The 26168-nt window shown below is 46.8% G+C and overlaps 1 protein-coding gene across 36 annotated transcripts in view; it reads right to left on the bottom strand.

Moving 5' to 3' along the window:
• LOC119160802 (bromodomain-containing protein 3) overlaps positions 1-26168 on the bottom strand; it is a 329355-nt gene that overhangs the window by 77541 nt on the left and 225646 nt on the right. For all 36 annotated transcript variants that reach the window (XM_075881428.1, XM_075881432.1, XM_075881431.1 and 33 more), the window contains 2 exons: positions 5374-5859; positions 2164-2376 (listed from right to left, as the gene is read on the bottom strand). In XM_075881428.1, coding sequence (XP_075737543.1) covers positions 2164-2376; positions 5374-5859 — 699 coding nt within the window. The remainder of the gene's footprint in view (positions 1-2163; positions 2377-5373; positions 5860-26168) is intronic.

Here is a 26168-nt window from a genome sequence, read left to right as displayed (position 1 = left end):
AAATGCCGATCTGCGACACGCCTGCCACTCTTCTCCCATTTCCGTCCCTGCCATGTAAAGACCCTTCAGCACTGGCCGACCGGCTCGGCCTCCGCCATCTCCTGACGCCGTGAAGCTTTCGCAGAGTGGTATCCCGTCCTCAGACTCCTTCGCCTCTATTCTATCCTTACTTCTCACTCCATCCCTTTTCTTTCTTTGTGTCTTTTTATTTTTCAGAATAAAACGAAAACAATACATTCTGGATGGTCTCCTGGGCTAAAAGCTGTAATGAAACAACCTATCCTTCCTTATCCTTATTGCTCGTTATCCCCTGCCCTTGTGAGCCACTGTTGAGGTGTCGCACTTAGATGCATACAGTTACGGGGCGCACTTTTATCTTCTTTTTCTCTCATTTAAGAATACCCCCCCCCCCCCTTCAACGCCGCGTGCGAGAGAGGAAAAAAAGCTGTCGCGGAGTGTTGGCTCTTTCTCACACGCCGGTGCCACGCTTCCCCTTTTCCCGTCGCTGCCACGTAGACCGCCCTCCTTTCAACAACGCATGCGAAGAGAGCAAAAAAGAAAAAGCTTCCACAGAGTGTTGGTTCTCTCTCAAATGCCGATTTGCTTCTCTCTGCGTGGAGACGCTCCTCCTCTCTCGTCACGCGCTGGCCAAGCTGTGGCTGCATAGCGGAGACGCAGTCGTTGTCACCTGCAGAGAGTGTCGGCCCTGGACAATACTGCGTGCATCTTCTTTTGCCAAGAGAATGCTGAAGCTGAAGTAGAAATGCTTTGCAAGCAGCGTGCGAAATTCACTCGCTGCAAGGCGTGTGCAGATGCGCATCACCGATTAATTCAACTAATGACGAATGTCCTGTGATTTGTAAATAAATGTAAGTCTTCTGAAACTTCTCCCTCGTGTGTTAGCTCAATGCACATGCCCCAGTGCATGGTGAGCCCTCCGTTCATTTAGCTTTCATTAATTTGAACTTCTTTTAATTTGAACAAATTTTTAGGCCCTTTCGAGTTTCAATTATCGAGATTCGACTGTACTGGATAATTTAAGTTTGTTTATCAACGATGATATACCTTGGGAGGCAATGAGTATTGGTGCCATGTATTCACAGCTTACTTCAGAAGGCAGCAGCATATCAGAGTGGTCTTCCTTAGTAAACACAGTCATGAAATAATTATTTAGCATACCTGAGCGGTCCTTTTGCGCAACAGGGTTTCCACTACTGTCCAATAACACTATGTCATCATGGGTACTCGGAGAAACAATAATTTGAAAAACTTTTCTGGGGTTGCTTTTAATGAGGGAGGGAAGATCGTGCAAAAAAAATCGTTTTCTAGATTTATTACATAGTAAAGGTTGTTCATTGAAATTACATACACCAGATAGATTTCCTAATGAATCCAATGCCAAATTATCAAAAAGTATTAAGAAAATAAACAGATGTCTAATATATCAATGCATTTTCATTTTTGCAATGAATACATAAATCCGGCCCATATTTTGCTTTAGAGAAGTCGCCCTACTGTCAAGAAAGACACTGTACAGTGCTGGAGAGCTCTTGCATGCCAAGTTATGGGTATTGGAGAAAGAGTGCCTTCCTCGCCCGGCGTGAACTGAACAGTATTCCTGTCAATGTCCCTCCATCTTTAAGCCAAATCAACTGGTAACTAGCCTGTTCAATAAGCATAGTGTCATCATCATCGTCATCAGCCTGACTACGTCCACTGCAGGACAAAGGCCTCTCCCATGTTTCGCCAGTTAACCCGGTCCTGTGCTTGCTGCTGCCAATTTATACCCGCAAACTTCTTAATCTCATCTGCCCACCTAACCTTCTGTCTCCCCCTAACCCGCTTCCCTTCTCTGGCAATCCAGTTAGTTACCCTTAATGACCAGCGGTTATCCTGTCTACGCGCTACAAGATAACATAGTGTAGAAGCATAGTGCAGGAAGCATAGTGCAGAAGCATACTATTGCCCCCAACGACTCGCGTGTTATAAGCCAGTATAAAATATCAGGCAGCAAAGTGAGCAAAGCCTGCATGGATGCGCTGCTGATCTGTACACAACTCAGCTAAATCAGTTGCTTTACAGAGACAGCCAGTTACTGTACAAGCAGCAGCATAGCTGCATACAACACGTCCTCATATAGTACATGCAATGTCAGGCACTGACTTGTGGTCGGGGGTGCTCCACTGTTCAGGTTTGCAGGTGTAAACAGGTCGTCCAGCTTGAGGGCTGCCTCAGACGTTGGAGGGGCAGTTCGTGAGGAGGGGCTTTGTGGGCACCCTTTGGGTGCAGCAGCGTCGGCATTGGTCAGGGGAGGCGAGGCCGCCGGCGGGGCTGGTTCCTGGGGAGATGCCACTGGGGACACGGTCGAAGGAGCCACTGCATAGACAAACATTCCTTTGTGCGTTCAACGCATCAAGTCGCACATCATCTTGATAAGTCACTGACCAGAAGCTGTCAAACTTTCTGGCCTCTGAAAACCCAAATAGTTTCTTATGGGTGCTGTAGAATCTTCAACCTTCCTTTTAAAGCCTATCTGCTCAAAAACAAAAGGGTTAACTCGAGAAGAGATGGGGATTAGGCTCCAAATTTTGAGTGACCAAGGTGACACTGTGGCATTGGCTTGTTATTTTTGTTTTGAAGACCATTAGCTATTTATGTGCCATGTGTGATAATACCTGTACTGCATCTCAGTGGTACCTTGCAGCACGGTGGAAACTGTAGAGCTTGTTAGCCAATAGAAGAAGCAAAAGCCCCTCAAGATGTGTTCATTTGCGTCACACTGTCTGTTAACCAATGGTTTGGTGTCTCACTGACCTCAGCGTTTCTTCAATGTGCAGAAACCCACTCGTACAGGACACATTAGCTGGCGTGTGATAGGAAAGCGGTTCTATTCATAAAAGCGTTCATAATAGAGCTTTTACAGTTCACGAACCGTTCTTGAGTTGCGTAAACGATTACAGGCACTCAAAGCATTTCGCATGGTGAATGCATCACCTCATATTATAAAGAGTATGGAGACCTCAGCTCAGTTGACACCAAACTACTTTTACAGCTTGGCACTGCCTCGATAGTACTAGCACCATCAAAACAACCATTAATCTAAACAATGCAGACGAAAGATATCTGATGCTTTGGCCTCAGCATTAAATGAGACTAAGCGATACAGATTATAGTACTACTTATTTCTTGCTGTCCAAGTAGAGAGCCATTGAATACCATGAATTTAGATAAAAGTGGGCACTCTGGGCTATATGGGGGCCTGTTGCTGTACGTCATCGTGGTTAGGGTAGCTATTACGATTACTAGCCGGTAAGCACTACAGTAATTCAGTGAATGCAAAGTGCATGCACTGGAGGACATAATGCATTTCAGCAACGAGTCAGGCTAAAATGAGCAAAGCTAAAACCCCTGTATCTCATTAATGATGAAACAGTTACACCTAGAACTATATTAAAGTTAAACCTGCTTATAACCATCCTCCATATAATGAATTCCTGGATATAATGAAGTTTTTCTATTCCCCGCCGTCCCTCTGAAGGAAGTAGCAAAGTAACTGCGGGAGACAACCGTGATATAACGAATTTTCCCCACGAAAAATCTTGGAATTTTGTTCCGCATTTCGGCATTTTGGTAAGAGCATGCATCTTCTGCCGCTGTTCCGCCGCCGCCGAAGCATGAAGCGGAAGGCGGGCCTGCACCTTACGAGCCGGCATCGCCCCCTTTCTTGCCGCCGCGGTCGCATGCGAGAGTGTGCCCACCCCCCACCAACTAAAATTAAAAAAAACTACTTTTGCGTTGGCATGCCACGCTTTTAGTTAGTGTCACATATGTGGGGCCGCTCGGCATATAGAGGGCGCTTTACCCAATGCTTTCTGCTGTAACTGTGTCTTGCTCTTCGTTTTCAAGGCCGTGCGCACATGCATAGTTTCACTGCGCGCGCATGATGTGTCCACCAATGACGTTCAGCTTTGCTTTTTTTTTAATGCGTTACGTGTGTGGGCAGTTTCAGCTGGGTTTTTGCCGCCGCCGCCTTCATTCACCGCATATGTATAGTATATGTATACTACCTATATATATAGAAACTCAAGAAGAAAAAGAAAGCCGCCCGCGCTGGGCTCGTCACCATGTGCCGACGGGCGTTTTTTTGCCCCACGAATGCGGAGGGGGGAAAGGGGGGTAGATGGTTGTGCGCGCGCGCTTATCCTTCGGTGGGGATAATCGCCCGCCTTTGACATTGACCGGAACGATTGCGTTTGCTCTTTCCACACAGTCCCTTTGCGTTGAAACCACACTGCTACTCACCGAGATAGCAAGCACGCCAGCGATTGCGGCCTCCCTTAAAATTCAAGTTCATTATTGCTACTCGAGCGATCCCCCCCCCCCCCCCCCCTCCACACGTTGTTTCATGCTCGTTTAAGACAGGTGGTTTATTTTCTGTTTGAGCATTCGATGACAGTTCCAACACACGGGAGATATTATGCACTTTCCAGGCGATAAGGATGGGCCAACTCATTTGATCTCTGCTTCAGCAGCGCTCGCGCGCTTTTACTCGCTTGTGAAAGTTACAATGCGCAGGGGCATGTTGTCGATTTGGACTTGTTGCGGAACATGGCGGGGACAGCAAGAACCCGCAGAAAGTGTCCATATAATTGCTATTGCAATAACAACGCAGTTTTTACTGTAAAATGAGTGTTTGGGGTTAGCTCTGCCTTCAGTCCCCCTATTGTATAATTTGCACATTTATTTTCCAAATTTTCATACCAAACCTCCGTATAGCGAAAACCTCTTTATAACAAATTTTTTCAGGGAATTTATCGATTTGGTTATATCCAGGTTTAACTGTATATGCTACACAAGCACACTGCCTCTGTACTCATCATAAATTAGGCAGTGCTGCCAAAGCCCTGATCTGTACTGAAAGGTAGTTTTGAAATGGCGAGCAGACAAGCTTCCTAGATAATACTTATATGCACTTTGTGTGTTGTTTTTTAGTTTTATTAAAATGTCGAGCCAATGAAACAAATTAGACCAGCTTTCTGCTCTAGTGATGTGAATGAAGGCACAGGTTGGCTCCCGCACTAATTTGCAGGCATTGGATACCTTGCATGCACTCTTCCACCTGTTCCAACTGCACATAAATTAAAAACCTTTAAAATACAGTAAAAAAAGAAAAAAAAATGAAAGTTGCTACATATTATGGTATTATTGAACATTCAGCCAAAAGGGCAGATGGAAATCACAAGCTTCACCGTCTGAATCGATCTAGCATGATGCTTGATTGATTCAAACAATCGCTGCTTCTCCAGTTTGCAACATTATACGCCTTGTTGTACCCGTGCATGCAAAGCTCTTCCGTGAAACGTGATGGCTCACCGTTAGTGGAGGGCCGCGTCGGGTGTGGTGGGTTTTTCTTGACAGGCGCCGCTGTTGCAGTGGCCGTGGGCCGCGAGGGCTGCTGAGGAAGACTGCTGTGGCTAGCAACCACTGGAGGTCGGCCACTGGCAGGTACACTGCCGTTGGCAGACAGGCTGCCCAGTGGGCCGGTGAGGCCTGTGTAGGCGGCTGTCAGGGCTGGATCTGGCATTGGGGCTTGTGTGAGCAATCCTTGGAAGGGAACCATGGCTGGAGAAAACGATGAGGGGCCACCCATTGGCAAGCCGGAAGGGCTGTGGAGGGAGTATGCTGCACCATTACTGCTGCTACTGCTACTGGCCGGCATTTGCAGAGCAGTGGGCGGCTGTCGAGGAGCCACAGGCGTCAGTGAGGGCATGGCACCGGGCAGAGAAGGCCCCAACAAACTCTGGGGCTCTAGTGTCGGAGCCTGGTTGGCATCGGTCTTCTCTTTCTTGAGCAAGGGCTCTATAAAAGAGAAATAAAGAACACGACTCTTTTACAACGTGCTACTGAAAACAGAATCGCACGCAGTGGCCACCGTGGTCATAGTACACCGAAGGCTCTGCCAAACTTGGATAGTTTCACCGGTATCAGATAAGCAGCTGAATTTGTGGTGCCCTTTACTATGACACGCCCCAGTATCATAACGTGGCTTCGGCACGTAAAACCCCAAATACTACCTAAGTAAAGCAACTGAGGCTCAAGAAACATGAAAATACTCAACTGTGGAAACCCTGATCCCACAAGTTGCCTGCTCTCAAATTTGTGAAATATGCAATAGCTACAACTGAATCCAACGTCGTGGCCACAGAGTTTTGTACTAGTACACCAGAATGAAGTGTGGTGCTAGTCTGTGCGAGCACACATGAGGCTTCAGCCTGCACGAATATGACGGGTCACTTTGCCTAACTTAGCTCTTTTGGCTGCTATGCAAAAGTATACTGGACACTGGGGTTCATTTCCAGCCCTTTTGGGCACACACACTCTTTTTCTTCAAAGAAAAAATTTCCCCCCATGGTCACTTTGCCTAACTTAGCTCTTTTGGCTGCTATGCAAAAGTATACTGGACACTGGGGTTCATTTCCAGCCCTTTTGGGCACACACACTCTTTTTCTTCAAAGAAAAAATTTCCCCCCATGTATGTTTTCCCAAACACTGAACAGATGTCGTCACCGTACCGTGGGATTTGCTAAAGCTTGTGATAGACAGCAGCGAAAGTAGTATGACTGAAGGGGAGTGAACTGCCACACTACCCGATTGGAAAACTTGCACCTTCTTTCCCACTAGTCGGTTTTCTCAGCTGGTAGTGTGCATTGGCAGCTTTTTTGAAAACGGCCATGAACCAGCATCAAAAGTTTCTCGCCTGGCGTACTCATAGAGATAAGGTATGATCATTAAGCCGGACATGCGGCCAAGCAGCACGGGTGAATGTCTGCATAGGTGCCTCACCAGTGGTCGCTTTCGCACCACAGATTTTCGCTGAATGTTCAATAATACCATAATATGTAGCGACTTTCTTTTTTGGCCTGCTTGGAAACCTTAACGCAATGGCGTTATGAAGCTTGTGTAAAAAAAAATACAGTGCCGGCGTCAGTGGCATTTTTGGTGAGTGAAAAACCACAATGAACACTAAGAGTAAAAATCCCGGTTGAACCTGGAATCAAACCCAAGAACTTCAAGTGGCAATCAAGTATTTCAACACAGAGCTACACCAGTATACTTGAAAATGCTTTGGAATAGAGCCTATGCAGGCTCCATGTTAGGGCAATGCCAATAGTAGTTATCCTCATTTAGAATAATGTAACGAACCTTACACATGTACATGTTTAACTGCAAGCCAAAGTCCAGTGCCGATTCACTCCGCAGGCAAACGTCGCAACCTAAACTCCTATGTGCACACTGTTTCACCATAGCATTCCTTTCGTTTTAATGAGTCTTGCTCTATTGAGAGCGCAGACAAAACATCAGACCGTAAGCTACCTTTCATCACCAGGATTGTGAATTTCCTTGGTAAGCCCATGGATAAGTGCGCAGCTACTTAACTTACACAAAGACCTCAATTCACCCAGAAAAACTTGGTTGAAAGAAAAAAATGCAACATACAATTGATATTCACTGAATGCTTGACATGAAATAGAATTCCCACAGGTGTGGTATCTTCTGAAATTTTCATTTTGATCAGTCAAAATTAAACATACTGTGCATCCCTCCCTCCTCCTTCAAGAAAATATGTCACAAACCAGATTCATGCCTTCACAATAGCCCTTATCTCATTCCATCAAGACAGCTTTTCCCTTACCGGCCATTTGTTGGACGCTGACTTCATGCTGTCTATTACTGAGCTAATGAAGTGATCTGAATGCTAGACAACACAAATGAACTCATGTCGTGAAAACTTTTGCTACTTATCACCTCAACCATTGACAACACTGACTGACATCTGTGGCTAACGAAAACGAAGACATGAGACCTCGCAAAATTATTGTTGAGGGCATGCAATTTTCAACAATACCGATTTTCAAAGCTCAAAAATCTTAAGACTGCATGCAGCTGCTCTAACTGTATCTATAAATCCATCCCTCAATTTATGCAACTCGCAAATAAATAATGGGAGGCTTGAAAAGTGTTAGATGGCCCCTTTAACAAACTCAAGTCCTTTGGGTTCACTAGTTCTAAGAACAGATGTGTTTTCACACCTTAATCAGGATCAAACATATGCCCACAGGAGCACAACAACATTGTCAATAAGATGCCATGACAGGTACAGTCGTGATCGCATGGCAGTGTCCTTGCGCAGGTTATCTAACAGTTTGTTGCCTGCCGTCAAGAGTACCACAGCCTGCATGCGCAGTCTATTCAATCCCACCGGCCTGCTTGATCACTTGCTGCATACGGGTGCACGGGCTGAATATCGGAAGTTGTACTTCATCACGAGGCAGCAGGGCGACACCCTCGAATTCTTGGTATGATTTCGACACCGTTTCTGAACTACATACTACTGAACAAGTTTGAAGCGCAGATCACTATCGCTGAACGTTCAATCAACTATGCTCACATATTTTCAATGTGTCATCACGTCTGCCCATCGGTGAACGAACACGCTCTTTGAAAATTCTGATACCGTGAGGAGAACTATGTAGTGAATTTTGTGTATTGCTGGTCATCTTACGCAAGCATGCTGCCATGAGGGCCGGTGGAGAAAAAAAAGCAAATGGTAGATCTGTCGATGGCCAACCTCTACACCAGCTCTGCTCTCTTGAACCCTGTATAGCAACAAATATCTCGGATAGCGCATATATCAACAAATATACCGCAGCCCCGCTGCGGTGGTCTAGTGGCTAAGGTACTCGGCTGCTGACCCGCAGGTCTAGGGATCGAATCCCGGCTGAGGCGGCTGCATTCCGATGGAGGTGGCAATGCTATAGGTCCGTGTTCTCAGATTTGAGTGCACGTTAAAGAACCCCAGGTGGTTGGGGTTTCCGGAGTCCTTCACTACGGCGTCTCTCATAATTATATGGTGGTTGTGGGACGTTGAACCCAACATATCATTTATCAATCATTATCAAATATACAGCACTCCCTTTCACAAGAACCATGAAATAGTACATGCTCTGAAGACGTCTCAACCCTCGTTGCTAGGAGACCCTTCCATTTATTGCGAAAGGGCCGAGTTCGTGCTGTGGCTCCTGTGACGTCGCCATTACTAGCGACAGCAATCAGCAATTTCTATAATGGGCCCACGTGCTGGTGCGCAGCGAGCGAGCAAGCAGGCTGGCAGCTTATAATGGCCATGCACGCCCACTTCGAAACTTTTGACAGTAAATAATTGGCCGTCAGACAGCGTGTGCACGCACACTGCCACGCAATTGTGTCGTCCCTAAACTTATGGTTGCGACTGTACTTGCTTTGGACGCTTGTACAGTATTTCCTGTCAAGTATGAAAGGAGGAATGAGCCAATTAGTAACCTATATATTACGTGGTAAGGATTTCAGTAGTGGGAAAAAAAATTCATACCAATGTCAGTGATGGAAGTGACATTTTGCTTCCTGGAGCACATTGTGGAACACATTCTGGAGCAGAAAAAAAGGTGCTTTGGAGCAGCCTTAAGTGTCGTCAGAGAAGAAAAATGCTATAGCTAAGAGTTGCTATTGGTATAATAAATATTGACATTTATCATTGAACATGACGTATGCTAGTATGCAACTAGTATACAAGCGGTAAAGTTGGCATAAATCATGGGGGGGGGGGGGGGGAAGAGAGTCAAGAGAGCCTGGACTTTTCTTGTGTTCAGGCTGTAAAGGACACCCTTTGCAAGTGTCCCACCTGAGATTTAGTTTTAGTACGAGATATATTTGAGTTAACAATTGAGTAGAGTGCAATCGACTTTTTTAAAGGCTTTTCATCTTTTACTGCGTACCCGTGTTAAATGCCCCTAAGCTGTGTGAATTACGAAAAGCGAAAAAAGGTGATGAAAGAGACTCAATAGAACAACGCAATCGCTCGAGCTCGGACCCCATGCTCGTTTTTTTTTTAATTTTTATTTGAAAGCATGACTTCATTCTTATAAAAATACAACCGGCCTTATATGTGTCGCCCATCGAGATTTTTCTAGATTTACGCCACTGAGTAGCATGCTAGGATGATAGTGCATACAGCTTGCTTTTGGTTACACTCATATCACGGGACGGTCCCATGGTTCAACTTCTTTCTTTTTAGTTTTCCAACATCCTTTCGAAGCACGCTTGGAGCAGTTACTAGCTTGCGCTTTGGAGCAGCATTTCTTTTTTGGAGCAGTTTGGAGCAATTGGACCACCACTTCCATCACTGCAATGTCTAATCAACACTGTCACCTTCAAATTAGTCTCCTTGAAAGCCGAATAGGCTTGCTGAGTAAACATAGAGATATTTTTTTCTAGGGGCATTAAGCAACAATACCTCGAGCATGAATACATCAATCGCAGCATTTCTGCCGAATCCCATGCATTCGTACAACTCTCTAGGCCGCAACATGTTGAGGACTGGCAGTGATTCTGACTGAATCTCTTCAGAACAGTGTAAAACCGATGTCCTTACAGCCTAAAGTTAAACCTCAGGAAACAGAAGCTAGAACGAATGAGTTCTGATGAATAGTGTGGTTACGAAAGTACTGTCTATGAACAACTGATGTCTGGGCATTTGTGCTACCTTGATGGAGGAGCCAGTTGTTTTTTCGCCTCTCCCGGCGTTTGCAATAAATGTTATCTGTTGAGCACCTAAAAACGTCATACACTGTTCCTGGTTCTCCTGGTGGACAATTCTGTGCATGTCACAAAAATAATATTAATCAGCATAAGTTCACACTGTCGTGATCTTGATTTGATTGATATGTGGGGTTTTAACATCTCAAAACCACGCTAAGATTATGATGAGAGATGCCGCAGTGGAGAGCTCCGGAAATTTCTACTATGTGGAGTTCTTTGACCTGCACCCCAATCTGAGCACACGAGCCTACAGCATTTTCGAAAATGCAGCCGCCACAGCCGGGATTCCATCCCGCGACCTGCGGGTCAGCAGCCCAGCCACTAGACCACCGCGGCGAGGCTGCCACGATCTTGATGTGCCTATTTCAGCCATGGGGTATTTGGAAAAATCCACTGCATCAACCAATGTTTAGTTTAAGACCACGGCCAAAAACTTGTGGCTGATTGGGAATTACACTGGAGAGCAATACAACCATGGTGCAGATTCTGTTCATCTTTAAGCAATCTTGACATAATTTTTGCAGAAATGCACTTAATTTCCAAAACATTGAAGAAAATTTGCACACTTGCTTAACTGGCCAAAATTAACAGAATGCGTGTAACTGGTCAGAACGTGCAACCATTTCCTGGTGAAAATGAAAAGGTTGTTAATAGTAGGTCATCACAAATAAAAAAATTCCAATTATAAATGCTTCATTCCCCTTTCCACGTTACCATTCTGTGATTAGACCCTGACTGGTAAGCTTCCTGTAGCACTGAAGAGTCACCATAAAAAATTTGTTGTCAGTTTCTTCAAAGCTCTCCAGTACAAATCCCTAAATTAGCTTCGTAGAAACTTTTTTTTTTTTTTCACAAAGAATGCTGCGTTGCCTCTTGGAAGAAAGTTCCATACTTCTGAATCACGAGCAGTGTTTAGAAAAAAACAGTTGGCACAGGAACATATGCCGGTTCCCCTACCGATCTATACAACTGACACTTGATGGCCACCATGAGACACACAGGAGTTGGGTTTCAGTGAAGGACTTGATGCCTTTAGGCAGCATGCGACAGTTTAAGAGTCAGTTGCCAGCTCATAAAATGACTGTGTGCTAGGCGACGCCAGCTGGCAAAAAAGAATGCTTCCAAGTTGCGGTCTTGGTATGAGGGGTGCTGGCCATGTCTCCCAGGATTAGACCCAAAAGAACAACCAATAAAATCAAAGAGGAAACGACTAGTGTTGTAGCCCAATTGGTAGAGCAACTGGTCGTAGGTTTTCCCCCTAGCAGTGACAAATGTGTCCTAATTACTATAGTACAGTGAAAAGCAACAATTACAACGTCCCTCATCCCTTCCTTGGGTTTCATGTGGTTGCATCTTGCCTCACTGGCAATGCTCATGCCTACAAAGATTAAGTGTTGCCACACAAGGCATTTACTCAGAAGGCGATTATATGCCATGTAGGAAAGTAGAACGTTGTTGTATGCATCAAAATATGAGGAACTGCTTTATTTACATTGCCCAATGACGAATTTAGAAAATGATGTGCTTTGCGCACCTGAACAGGCGCACAAATGATAATGCAGTGCAGGATACAACCGCTTATGTTGCATTTAATTACACATATTTGTTGTCTCCAGATGTCATAATGCCATTATTTGCATAAGTGAGAGTACGCAGAGTTCACACTGAAACACCATGAAAAGTTAGTCAGGTAAACATCTTTTATGAGGCATTACTTGTCAAATTCCAGAGTTTAGGAAAGAGACTCCCCAACTTCCAGAGATATCGAGGACCTGTACTTTGCATCCAGAATGCATGCTATCTACAAAACTCCTCCCCCTCATTCACAAGGATATATTTTAATCTCTTTGTAAAATATTTCAACATGAACCAGTCCTATTGCACTGAAAAATATAAACAAGATATAAACGTTTAAGAGTGTTTTTTAAAAAAAACTGAATAGTATGTATGAAAGTACTAAAAGAAATACTAAGGATCAAGATTTGCCGAATTGATGCCATATTTTGAACACAGTGAAATACGACGGTTCAGCTGATGCTTTATTCAAGCAACAGCAAGATGGCGCCGATGATGAAGAAGAACGGAACGAAGACTGATGATGGTTATCGACAGATGAGGAAGATGACGTGCAATGAATTCTTACGCATACGATAGGGCTTGAGACGCGAAACGTGCACAATCTCTGTCCCGCAGCAGCGTTGGTCAGTGGGGGCATGAACAGGTGTGACACGGTAGTTCGCCGGTGAGGTCTGTTCGACAACTTTGTAGGGGCCAAGATAGCGTGACTCAAGCCTCTCGCATAAGCCAGGCGTTCGCGCAGGAGTCCACAGAAGTACATCGTCGCCAGGGCGGTACAGAACGACACGATGAGTAGCATCGTAACAATGTTTGCGATCTTCTTGGCTAGCTTCAGTGTTTACACGAGCAAGACGACGTCATTGAGCAACACGGGACAGAAACTGGTCGCAAACGAATGGTGAAGAGTTGACGGGGCCAGAAAATAATGAAACGTCGAGTGGTGATGTCGGTTGGCGTCCGTATACTAGCAAAAATGGAGAATAGCCTGTGGTTCATTGAACTGACGTATTATATGCATATGTGACAAAGGGAAGTATGGCATCCCAATTGCGATGGTCCGGTCGGATATACATTGACAGCATGTCACACAGCGTGTGATGAAATCTTTCCGTTAAGCCATTGGTTTGTGGGTGATAGCTAGATGTTGTTCTATGAACTGTTTTGGATGCTTGAAGAACTTCACTGAGCGTGCTTGAAAGAAATGCCTTGCCCCGGTCGCTCAAAAGAACACGAGGGGCTCCGTGACATAGGTTAATAGCATTCAAGAAGAAAGTTGCTACTTCCGAAGCAGTTCCTGAAGTGACCGAGACTGTCTCAGCGTACCGGGTCAAATGATCAACCGCGGTGACGATCCATCTCTTGCCGTCTGATGTAGTTGGTAGGGGCCCGAAGAGGTCAATTCCAACAACCGATTGATTTGATATGTAAGGCTTAACGTCCCAAGACCACCATATGATTATGAGAGACGCCGTAGCGGAGGGCTCCGGAAATTTCGACCAACTGGGGTTCTTTAACATGCGCCCAAATCTGAGCACACGGGCCTACAACATTTCCGCCTCCATCGGAAATGCAGCCGCTGCAGCCGGGATAATTCCCACAACAGAGAACGGCTCTGATGGACAAGGAAGTGGTTGTAGGGTCCCGACTGGAGCAGTAGTGGGCCGCTTGCGGTGTTGTCAAAGTGCGCACGAGGCAATATATTTAGCTACCGTCGTGGAAAGACCTGGCCAGAAGAATCGACTGCGGATGCGCTCGCATGTCTTGTAGTAACCCAAGTGCCCCGACGTCGGGTCGTCGTGGGAAGCGCGCAGAACTTCAGTGCGTAGTGCGCGTGGTATGACGGGAACCCATCGGTGGCCTTCCGGGTGGAAAATGTATTGATATAGCACATTGTCCTCCAATTTGAATAGTCGGAGTTGTTTCCGGAGCCTGGCATTTGGGGAAGATGAAGCGCCGGTAAGCCGACCGATGATGTCGGTGCAATAAGAATCGGCTCGCTGGTGAGTGGTAAGTACTGACGGACGGGTGGATGAAGGTAGTGAAGAAATGGATGATATCGACGAGGCGTCCTCCGTATCGCTAATTTGATAAGGGGATGTGACGTGCGCCGAAAACTGCGGCAAAGGGCATTGTGACAAAGCGTCGGCATCTTGGTGTTGTCTTCAAGTCTTGCAGATGACGTCAAAGTCATATTATTGTAATCGGAGAGTCCAGCGGCCAAATCGTCCTGACAAGTTTTTGATTGTGGACAACCAGCAAAGAGCATGGTGGTCTGTTGCAACAGTAAAATGTCGGCCATGTAGATACGGACGAAATTTTCGGATGGACCAGACAACAGCCAAGCACTCTTGTTAGGTTATCGAGTACCTCTTCTCTGCAGAGGTCAGAGTGCGGCTTGCATATGCGACAACTTTCTCGCGAAAGGAATGGTCAAGGGAGGAGTACGGCACCGATTCCTTGACCACTTGCGTCAGTGTGTAATATCATAGGTGCCTTGTCATCGAAATAACAAAGCAGCAGTGGGGATGTCAGTGCCTGCTTGAGTTCTCGAAATGAAACTTCGCATTGATCATTCCAATCCAAGGAACCGGTACTAGCAAGGAGCTTGTGGAGAGGAGCGGCAATAGTAGAAAAGTTGCGAATGAAGCGGCGAAAGTACGATGCGAGTCCAAGAAAGGTGCGTAGTTCTTTGAAACGAATGGGTCGCGGAAAGTTGAGGACTGCGGAAATTTTGTCCGGATCGGGCTGGATGCCATCTTTACTAACGAGATGTCCTAGAACTTTTATAACTGTGTTGCCGAAATGGCACTTCTTTGTGTTTAGTTGAAGTCCAGCATTGGAGAGACATGTGAGCACTTGATCTAGGCGGTGCAGATGATCAGCAAAAGTGGAAGAAAACACGACGATATCATCGAGGTGGCATAGACAAGTTTTCCACTTGAGGCCACGAAGAACTGTGTAGATCATCCTTTCACATGTGGCTGGAGCATTACAGAGGCCGAATGGCATTACGTTAAACTCGTAAAGACCGTCCGGCGTAGGTTTTTTTCTTTGTCTGCTTCGTCCATTGGTATTTGCCAATACCCGGACCGAAGGTCAAGGGTGGAGAAGTATTGGGCGCCTTGCAATGAATCAAGTGCATCATCTAGGCGGGGCATCGGATATACATCCTTTCGGGTAATCTTGTTGAGCGCGTGGTAATCAACACAAAATCGTACCAATCCATCCTTCTTTTGTACCAACACAACGGGTGATGACCAAGAACTGGTAGAAGGTCGTATGATGTTTCGTTTGAGCGTATCGGTCACGTTCTCCTCGATGATTTTGCGCTCGGCCGAGGAGACTCGGTAGGGACGACGGCGTACAACAGTCTGACCTTCAGTGTCGATGCGATGATGCGCAACTGTGGTCTGTCCTAGTGCCGAAGCATTGGCGTCGAAGGAGGCCTGGTGTTTCATTAGCAAATTTAGCAACGCCTTACGTTGAGAAGCAGAAAGGTCAGGATTTATCCCGGGAGCAAAGGAGGAGGAAGTAACAGACTGGGCCTGTTGTGACTGAGCTCTGAAGGCGTCAAGAGAAACCAAAGATACCGGTTGGGTATCCACATAACACGGCACTGCAGAACCTTGGGGTAGGAGGACAGGCTCCGGGGCAGGGTTCAGGCCAAGCATTATCCCAGCACTGTCTTTAAACCGTACCAGGCTGGAGGGGACTACAACGCCGCGAGCTAGACAGTGGCTGGAAGGGGTGATAAAGACGTCACCATTGGCAATATTTGGAGAAGTGATGGTGATGAGGTGCTCCTGACCCGGGAGCAGTATGGTATCGGAAGCTGTGAAAAAAACGCAATGGTTTTTCGTCGAAGCATTCGCTGCAGTGATTGGTCTTGGTCATCTCGACTACACGTTGACGGCAAGAAATTAATGCAGATACTGATGAGAGAAAGTCCCAACCTAAAATTAGTTCATGAGCACATGAAATTAAGACAGCGAAGGTGATGTGATGACGAATACCATCAATGAAGACACGCGCTGTACATTGGGCCGATGGTGTAATTATGGCTCCATCGGCCCCAATCAAAGATGATCCAAGGTAAGGTGTCTTCACTTTCCGCAATCGAGAACACAAGTCGGCACGCATAACTGAAATTGTTGCTCCCGTGTCCAACAAAGCCAACGCCGGCACACCTTGCACAGTCACCAGTAACATGTTTGACGGTCGTTCAGGAGGACTTGGGTCATTCGCCGCGATGCACTTTTCCCTCCAAAAACTGCACTGTTTAGTTTTCCGATCGCTGGGCAGCCAGTTGAGAGACAGGTCGAAGTGGTGAAACAGAGCATCGGAGTGGCGAAGGGGAGCGTGGTCGGGAGGCACGTGTATTGTTTGTCGTGTTGGAAATGCGCACAGGAGACGGGGATCGGTGGTTGGAAGGACTGTCGGCATAGCAGTAGTAGCCTCGAGCACGTGTCGTCTCGTTCAAAAGCGGCATAACCACAACGTTCATATTGCTGCCGACATCCACAGACCCGGGAGAAGTTCCTCCAATTCCACAGTACTAGCAAATAGGCCGTGGGGCCCGCCAGGAAGAATGGTAGATAGGGTTCGGTGGGCGAGCGACTAGAGGTGCGAGATGTTCGTGATCAGGCAAAGGTGCTGGTACTTGAGACGGCGAGGGTTGCATTGAAGCGATATGTGCATACGAAGCGGGTTGGGGGCACGGTGGAGCACGGTGGGTGCTTTGGAACGCTGACATTTCTTCCCCAATAATGCCACGCAGATCACTAGAAGCGGGTTGAGCAGGAACGTTGTTAGAAGGAGGTAAACTGTAGGCTTGCAGCTCCTCACGAATTATGGCTCGAATGATGGATCGGAGCTTCATACTGTTTGCCAGGGGGTTCTCAGAGAAGTCAGGTCGCGGGCAGATTGACTGCAAGGTATCAAGCCACTGGCGTACAGAGACGACGTCGGAAACCGTCGAAGGGTTGTGCGCGACGAGGGCGTTGAAAGCAGTAGGTCCGATACCCTTCAGAAGGTGCCGGACACGATCACCTTCTGGCATGGTGTCGTCCATACGGCGGCAAAGTGCAAGGACATCCTCAATATAGGAAGTGTAGGACTCACCGCAATGTTGAACGCGTTCTGCCAGTTTCTTCCGAGCAACTTCTGAACGGACGGTCGGTGCGCCGAAAATGCGTCGGAGCTGGTCTTTGAAGGAAGACCAATCGCGGAAGTTGCTCTCATGATTTAGGAACCACGTCTTGGCAACCTGAGAGATGTAAAACTGGACGCGTGCCAATTTCGATGCCTCGTTCCAGTTGTTCTAGACACCTACGCGGTCATAGTTGTCGAGCCAGTCTTCGACATCTTCGCTAGGCAGACCGGAGAAGATTAGAGCTCCGAGGGGGGTTGCTGACCGGGCTAGGGTTGGCGGCGGGTGGTTCGGTTGGGCTTGCTCTTGTGCCATGGTGCTCTGCTGGCGTAAGTGACGTCCTGAACGGAGCTCCAGAAGCTGGCTTTGGATGGAGAGAGGTCGAAGAGATCGGGAAACACCTTCGACCACTTGAAATACGACGGTTCAGCTGACGCTTCATTCAGGCAACAACAAGATGACGCTGATGATGAAGAAGAACGGAACGAAGAGTGATGATAGTTATCGACAGATGAGGAAGATGACGTCCAATGAATTCTTACAACAGTAGAAACCGTATCAGGTGTGCCTGAGAGTGCACATATATCAATCCTGGGAGATGCAGCAGATAGGGTGGCAGGAGATAAGGTGACAGGAAGATAGGGTGGCAGGAGATAAGGTGACAGGAAAGACCAGACCTTTTCTTCCTGCAGTGCTGCAAACTGGGGAATAATGCATTGCTTAAAGCAAGTTGTTTTGTTGCTGTCCCATGTCATACCGTCATATCAGCACAATCACAGCTTCTGCTGTTATTGACTGTAAGAATGCAGCAATTGTGCATTGAATTGAAGCCATCAGTTTTTTTTTATTGCGCTGGTAAGACGGCACTTCGAATGAAGGCCCCCACTACCGAACGTGCAAGACTTCACCACTGCTTTAGCTTACAATCAATCCATGCAAAATTTACTCTCGTGTAATCAGTTACCTGTGAGTTATCATTATTTGTTATTAAAGGAAGATTCGAAGAAAGGTTTCGGTAATCGGTAGCCTGAGGCAATGAAATCTATTGCTGTATATATAGGCTTTTAAGCCGATTTCAAATATGTAATTAGTTTGATAGGAAGATGTACAGATTTTGTTCTGTACCATGACAATGTGTAAAATGTAGACCATTTTGGAGAAGTTTTTTTATGACACTAAACTATTATGGTTAGCAGCAATTAATAGCTCATATTACTCCACATTAACTATAATACAAAAAAAAACTATTAAGAAAATACTTATAAGACATTTTAATGGACGCAAAAAGTTGTAATTTGAAAATTCTTAGAATCCTCAGCCCATATATTTTGCTTGCTTTAGCTTCATATTTATTATACAGGTGATATAAAGTGTTAAAGAAGATAGTTGCACCCTTCACATGTTGAGCATTATCTGGGCGAAAATTCATCCTGATCTGGCTATCAGAAGCTCCAAAAACATGATGTCCAAACTCAAGAAGTTGCCCACAGGTTGATCTTGAGAAAAACGCGTTTTAAAGGCGTACGTCAGAGCTCATCTATGCAGTAAAGATATGCTTTTCAGAATTATTTCTTCCATAGTGGGAGCTCGGTAATTGTTGTTATTTTGAGCATGTGGCTTAGTGAACTCCTAATGCAAAATGCAACAGCAAGCAGCCAGATCCCAACTTCCAGTCAACTCTACACAATAGACCTTTCCCTGTTTGTAAACTGTGTGATGTCACTGCAGGCACGCCGCCCACCATACCCTCTCTCAGAGCAGGTGCTGGTTGGCAAGAAAGTTCCGCCGGCGGCATCTTTCTGGATAGCAGAGCTGCGTGTCTGCATTGTTTTGACAGAAATTTTTACATTGCTATGTTCTACAGTCCCAGCTTTTATTGAAAGGGGTCACTGCTCATAGTGTGGAAATTTGCTCGTCGTAGATGGATGGATGGAGAAACTTTATTTAGAGTACTGAGAGACATGAATAGCACCCAGTAGGCTTCACCCACGTAGATGGCAGCCATAAAGAATCTATCTTTTTCGAAAGCGAACGTTTTGAATGTACACAGTGATTGGCACTCTGAAAAATATTTGCATGGCAAGAATGTAAACTTATTAAATTTCCATTGTGACATCTGCAATACAGTTTTAAACGAGGCACATCATTGGCAGCATCATGGTTTTGATCTGCTGTGCGCGACATCACGTATAAGATTTTCACTTATTGCACAAAAGTCTGATCGGAGATGAATAAAAAAAAACATTTTTTTCCGTGCATTAGGCTAAGGTGAAAATTAGAGTGAAATTCTGCCGCTGTGTTTCTCATCAACTCAGTGAAAATTCATGTGATGTAAAACCCGACAACTTACAACTTAATAACTATTATCTTTCACAGTTACCTAGCTGCATTTGACACCTATGACGTGTTTTCGTACCTATATTGCTTCTTTAGGCCTAATACACAAACAACTAATGCACATTGTCACTTCATAAGGACCGAGCCGTAGAAGCACAAAGTAGATAAACGAAAATCTCCATTGTTTCCATTAACATGTATCAGTTATCCGATAATACGAATTATGCTTATACGAACACGCGTATAGTTCATGCATAGTCATACATGTCACCCGGAGATCATGCACTTATATTTTTCCGCACGCGGCGCACACGCTGAGATCTACCCCCTAGCACATGATCGAGCCAAATGCATTTTTACCTTGACTAAAATGTCAGAGCGTAAAGTTACATCGACAACCGTTTACTCCAACCGTCCCACAACGAATACCAGTGTTTTTGCAAACCGGAGGCATAGCGTTATTCCCACTGCACACACCCGTGCACAATATTCCCAGTTTCACCGTCAGTAAAGGTGAACCAATATTGTCGACGCCTTTCAACGCACGCTACACACTACAGTCGACACTGCACGTTTTCGAAGATGATGCCGCTGTTCCTCGCAGAGGCCTCCACGCGTGTCCCCTTCTCTGAGACAAACAGCCAGCCAGCGTGGTAAATATTTCATCAAGGCAGGCACTTTACCACACACCTAGATGTTCTCCGACACATACCACAGCTAATGTTACCACTGTGAGATGAAGATTAAGCTTTCAAAAAGAAAAAAAACTTGCCCCAAGCACTGAGCGACTGCACCCCACTCGGCCAGCGGCGGGAATGTTTTGCCAACCGCCGCCTTGCAGGTGCACTGGTGATGTCACACTGTGATGCACCCCGGTAGAGGTCTACGAGATCTTTTTATTTCTTGGTAGCCACCTTGTGCTCTTTAAAAGCACTTTTAACCTACTTTGTGTAAAACTGTGGGGGTGCTGACACCCCCCCCCTGTAAAGTTGTCTGCGCCGCGTGGCGCACGTGTCTCGCCCCAAGGCTTTATTGCGGTGGTGACCACCGCCGGGCGATAGATGGCGTTGTGTTTGCTTTCAGTACCACTGTTGGTAGAGTGGTAGCGCCAGCGATGGCCCCTGGCGGAAGGCAGGCCTTGGCGGTGGGCGAGCGTTGAGCGGGTCTCTTCTGCGCGTGGCGGCTGCCGCGAACGGTTGTCTGTAGCGCGGGTCCCCGGTGCTCGGCACCGCGGGCTTGGCGCCGGGGTCCCGCGTGTAAAGTCAGGCGTTGGCGATGCCGCCTTGGGTATGTGCTAGTGTGTTGGGTGTGTTAGTGTGTGTTTATCATGTTATTGTGTGTTTAGTGTGTCCCTGCGTTATGTTGTTTGTATGGTAGCGTGTTAGTTAAAATTGATGTAACATTCGGCGGACGATATCGTCGTCTAAATTAGTTAATAAATGTATGTATGTTGTGTGCTTGGTACCGACCGTGTTCACTGTGTCCGTCACTCCAAGAGCGTGGCGTGGCGGTGCGCTCGTTCGCCTCGCCGAGACCCCTACACTGGCTGCCCAACGTGGAGCTCTTGGAGAATCGGACGACAGTTTTTGCGGTTCAGTACAGGGATTTTGTTAGAGCCGGAGTAGAGTAGGCCTAGGGGGGACTTCTTTGCTAGCGTCGGTGGTGTGCTTTGTTGAGAAGCGAGGAGATTGGTTTTGTAACGTGTTTCAATTTGTCGGCAAGTTGACTTTCTATTTATTTTTTTTTGCTCGCAAGTGTTGTTATTTTTTGTTGTTAGTTTTCAAAAACGTTGTTGAATTAGGACGAGAGCCATGCATGCGGTCCGCATCCTGGGGTGAGCAAGGCCTAGAGCACGTGGTTTGTAGGCCAGGCCCGAAGCGAGTGAGTACGGAAGCCTCGTGGGTGGTCCGATTTTCTGTGAATAGCTTCTTCTATCTCTTTTGGCTCAGGGAGCCGGGCGTCGTTGCTGACTTGTATTGAGGCTCGACGCCGAGGTGTCGTGACACCGCCCGGGGCGGTGGACGCCGATCGCTCGGTAAGCTGCTGTGTGCGGCGAGTGATAGGGCCACCTCACAGAGTGGACGTCTCCTCGCGGCTGCCTCTTCTGCGCCTAGGCTGGGTGCTGGGTGGATGCCGGTTGTTGCCGAGCGACTCATTAGGCCTAAGGCTCTGCGCAGCCGCCTGTCGCACGTGGCACAACTAGGTGGATCGTAGCGTTGAGGTGTTGCGCTCTGCTTCCCTCACTTTTTTTCTTCTTGCGAGCACGAGTTAGGAAAAGTGATTTTTGTTTTTATTTTGATGGGCGTCTCGGCCGCCACCGATGTATTAGCTAGCAGTACTGACCACCGTACCACGTGGCCGAAAAGCCTCAAGCTCCCTCCCCTGGGCCGCGCTCCTTTGTTTCTTTCGAGTTTGTTTTTTGTTGATGTATTCAGCGGGAGGGATGTCATCCACGGCCGGCTGTCCTGCATATCGTCAGCGTCACTGGCCAGGAATGCGGTCGTGAGGTCGGGCGATGGAGATGCCTGGGACCTGCGCAACTGCCTGCAGTCCGGCGCCCTCGCGAGTGCTGGTCGCAACTGGAAGACGTGTCGGTGCTAGCGACGGATCGTCGCGCCGACGGCAACGTTGCTGTTGCGGGGCCGGTACTGAGGTGAAGCCTAGCCGGACAGTGCAGCAGTGTCGACCAGCGGCGGTGTCGTGGTGCAAGGACATTATGGTCTTGCGATATCATTTTTTTGTTAAAGCTTGTGTAGCTAATTTTCGATTTTGGGATATGGTTTGATTTAAGGTTGGGGGAATGTGGGGGTGCTGACACCCCCCCCCCCTGTAAAGTTGTCTGCGCCGCGTGGCGCACGTGTCTCGCCCCAAGGCTTTATTGCGGTGGTGACCACCGCCGGGCGATAGATGGCGTTGTGTTTGCTTTCAGTACCACTGTTGGTAGAGTGGTAGCGCCGGCGGTGGCCCCTGGCGGAAGGCAGGCCTTGGCGGTGGGCGAGCGTTGAGCGGGTCTCTTCTGCGCGTGGCGGCTGCCGCGAACGGTTGTCTGTAGCGCGGGTCCCGGGTGCTCGGCACCGCGGGCTTGGCGCCGGGGTCCCGCGTGTAAAGTCAGGCGTTGGCGATGCCGCCTTGGGTATGTGCTAGTGTGTTGGGTGTGTTAGTGTGTGTTTATCATGTTATTGTGTGTTTAGTGTGTCCCTGCGTTATGTTGTTTGTATGGTAGCGTGTTAGTTAAAATTGATGTAACATTCGGCGGACGATATCGTCGTCTAAATTAGTTAATAAATGTATGTATGTTGTGTGCTTTGTACCGACCGCGTCAACTGTGTCCGTTCACTCCAGGAGCGTGGCGTGGCGATGCGCTCGCTCGCCTCGCCGAGACCCCACAAAAACTAGGATCTTCATTTTTTTTTTGTTGTCGTGAAATTAGAGAAACTAAACTTGTAAAGCAAATAAAAACAAAACATGCAATTAAAAAAAGAGTTTTTCGACCCGCATCTTTCCTTCAGTTGTTTTATATTTGACTGAGCCACTTGAACAGATCAATTCCAGTTTTTATAAGGAGGCCATTATTGGTCTGCCTAAGTGCATCAGTACGGTACCACAGGAAAAACACACATGCAGCAGCTCAATGCCATGAGGCTCCTTTTTTCTTCGATGTTATGTGCTTGGTGATGGCATACAAGGACTGGTAGCTTCTTTGTAATAGCGGTGCATGACAAAGTGAAGATTTATTGCTATCGAAAAGGAATAAATGTGGGTTGTTCCCATACGCGGAAGCTGGACAATGATCGACCTTCATGCCGAGATTTTAATGCGGTATTTGATCAACGTGTACTTTCAAAAAAATTGTTAAAGCAAAACCATTGGCAATGAACCGAATGCTGCGGGCTCGATCTCTGCCGGAGTAGTTGCGTTGTGATGGAGGTAAAATGCTAGAGGCCCGTGTACTGTGCAATGTCAGTGGACATTAAAGGAACCCTGAAACACTTTTTTTGAGTAACTGTGGAATCAATTCACTGGGAAAGCATATTGACTCACAAATTCAACGCCGCAAAAATTTTAATAAGAATCCATTCAGTATGAGCGGAGTTCCAAAGATTTGTCACACACTGCATTCGCATTCTCTCTTCTCTCGTCCTAAGGAAAGCGCTGGAATTTAAGCAGGGAGGGATAGGAGAGGTAAACAAAATGCGTAATGTGCGCCTCGTGATCTTGAGCAGTTTTTTTTTTTCTTCGAATATGCATTTTTTTCAGTGCGATCACGCATGCACGCACTGGGCCCTCACGAGTTCACCGCCAGCAAGCACAGCTGTGGGTTTCATTTCTCGCCAGCTATCCGCTGAGAATATAGATTGTTGGTGATGAGATAAAAATTTTACCAACCGCAACCTGCCGCAGTACAGCTCAATGGAACTGTTCGACCTAGACAGTGATCCCTGGCAATACCTTTAAGAAATTCCCCAACTCTTCGCGGCAAACAGCATGCAGAATGACCAGCGATGCACAGTGTTCCTCAGCAGCTGCGGCTCATGCACATACTCAATTTTGTGCAGCCTTTTTACACCCAACAACTCGACTGAAACTACTCTCGACAACTGTTTCAAAACACTGCGCAACCATTCCTTGCCAAAACCGTCTGTAGTGGCGAGCCGCTTTTCAGATTCAATAGTCATGTTCATGAAGAATGAGAATCTGTTAGCGACTTAGTTTCAGCTGTCAAAAAACTCTCAGAACATTGACAGTTTGGCATGTTTCTGAAAGACCTGCTGCAGAACTTCATCATATGCGACATAAGGGACTCGCAGATGTAAACTTGCTTTTTCAAAGAGCCCAAACTCGCACTATAGACTGCAGTGTCAACTGCTCTTGCCACGAAATCTGCCAAATGTAATGCGCCTGAAAACTGTGAGACAGAAGGAGCCGACTCCGAAAATGTAAATGCGTTCACGGCGTCTAACAAAAAGCATCGTTGTTGCTACCGATGCGACGACAACTACTACACAATGGAGTGTCTGCACATTCGCATTGAAAAAATTGGGTCACCTAGCAACGGTGTGCCAGTCAAGAGACAATGGAAGCCACCGCCGCACTTCCACGCACCAGTTGAAGAAGAAGAACGCCAACAAGCAAGTTCTGGTACATGCCAATAATGACTCGCATAACAGTGCGACTAATTCAAGACAGTGCAGTCAGCACACCTTCCTCATCTGAGGAGGAAGCTACATACAACCTGTGAAAGTTGGTTCCCAGGTCCAGTGCGTCTGTATCACAGCATTTCACGGTGCAGTTTGAAGTACAGGAGAATCTAATGGAAATCGACACTGGTGCCAGTGCGTCCATCATTAGAAAAGAAACTTGGCATAATCGTTTCCGTCATCCCTTGTACTTGCTTGTGATGCCTACTCCTTAGGGCTTGGAGCTGTGCTGTCCCAGTGTGATGCTCATGGTATAGAGCGTCCATATGCATTTGCACCCAGGACATACAAAAAGAATATTGTCAACTTGACCATGAGGTACTCGCACCAATTATCGGAGTCACAAGATTCCGGCCCTACCTGTACGGGAGACATTTTGAAGCTGTCACTGACCACAAGCCTTCGCTCAGACTGTTTGGCCATCACAAAGCCATTCCAGACCGCAGCTTTTTAGCGAGTCATATGATGGGCTCTTTTGTTGTCTGCTTATGAATACACACTGTATATCCCACAGGACTAACTATCGGCCATGCAGATGGACTGAGCCAGTTACCATTGGAAACCTAGTGGGTCCCTGTGGAGGCCTAAGCAGATATGTTTATGCTTGAAGGCAAATGACCACACATTTTGTCATCCATTTCTAATGCCCAGGCATCCAGTAGACATCCCATTCAGTCAAGAATACTGCAACACCTTGTTTTATGGAGGCAAATTTCTTGTAGGCGAGGAATGGGACCCATACAAGAATTGAGAAAATTAGCTCAGTCTACAGGACGGCTCTCTTCATTGGGGATGGATGGATGGAATAACATTTATTGTCCTACAAGAAGCATGCGAACGCACTCAGGGCTCCCACACTGGGACTGAGACCCTAGCCTAACAGCCGCATGGCGACAATTTCCATGTCACTTAGATGAGAAGTATTACAACAACCTCATGAAGGTCACTGGGTATCGATAAGATGAAAGCCACTGACAGAAGCCATGTGTGGTGGCCTCATATTGATGATTTCGCACACAAAGTGAAATCCTGTGCAGTATGCCAGGAGTACCAGCATGTGCAATGGAGACTATGGCCATTACTAGAAAAGCTATGGTCGCACCTACATGTTGATTTTGGAGGTCCATTCGAGGGACATTACTTCCTACTCATTGTTGATGCCTACTCGAAATGGATTGTGATAATTCCTGTGACATCTTTTGACGCCACGATACGCAGTCTCCAAACACTTTTGTCTACAAATTCCATTCTTGACATTATAGTGTCAGATA

The sequence above is a fragment of the Rhipicephalus microplus genome, chromosome X (genome assembly GCF_043290135.1).
Source record: "Rhipicephalus microplus isolate Deutch F79 chromosome X, USDA_Rmic, whole genome shotgun sequence".
In the NCBI taxonomy this organism is placed as follows: domain Eukaryota; kingdom Metazoa; phylum Arthropoda; class Arachnida; order Ixodida; family Ixodidae; genus Rhipicephalus; species Rhipicephalus microplus.
This window is presented reverse-complemented; position numbering and strand designations above follow the sequence as displayed.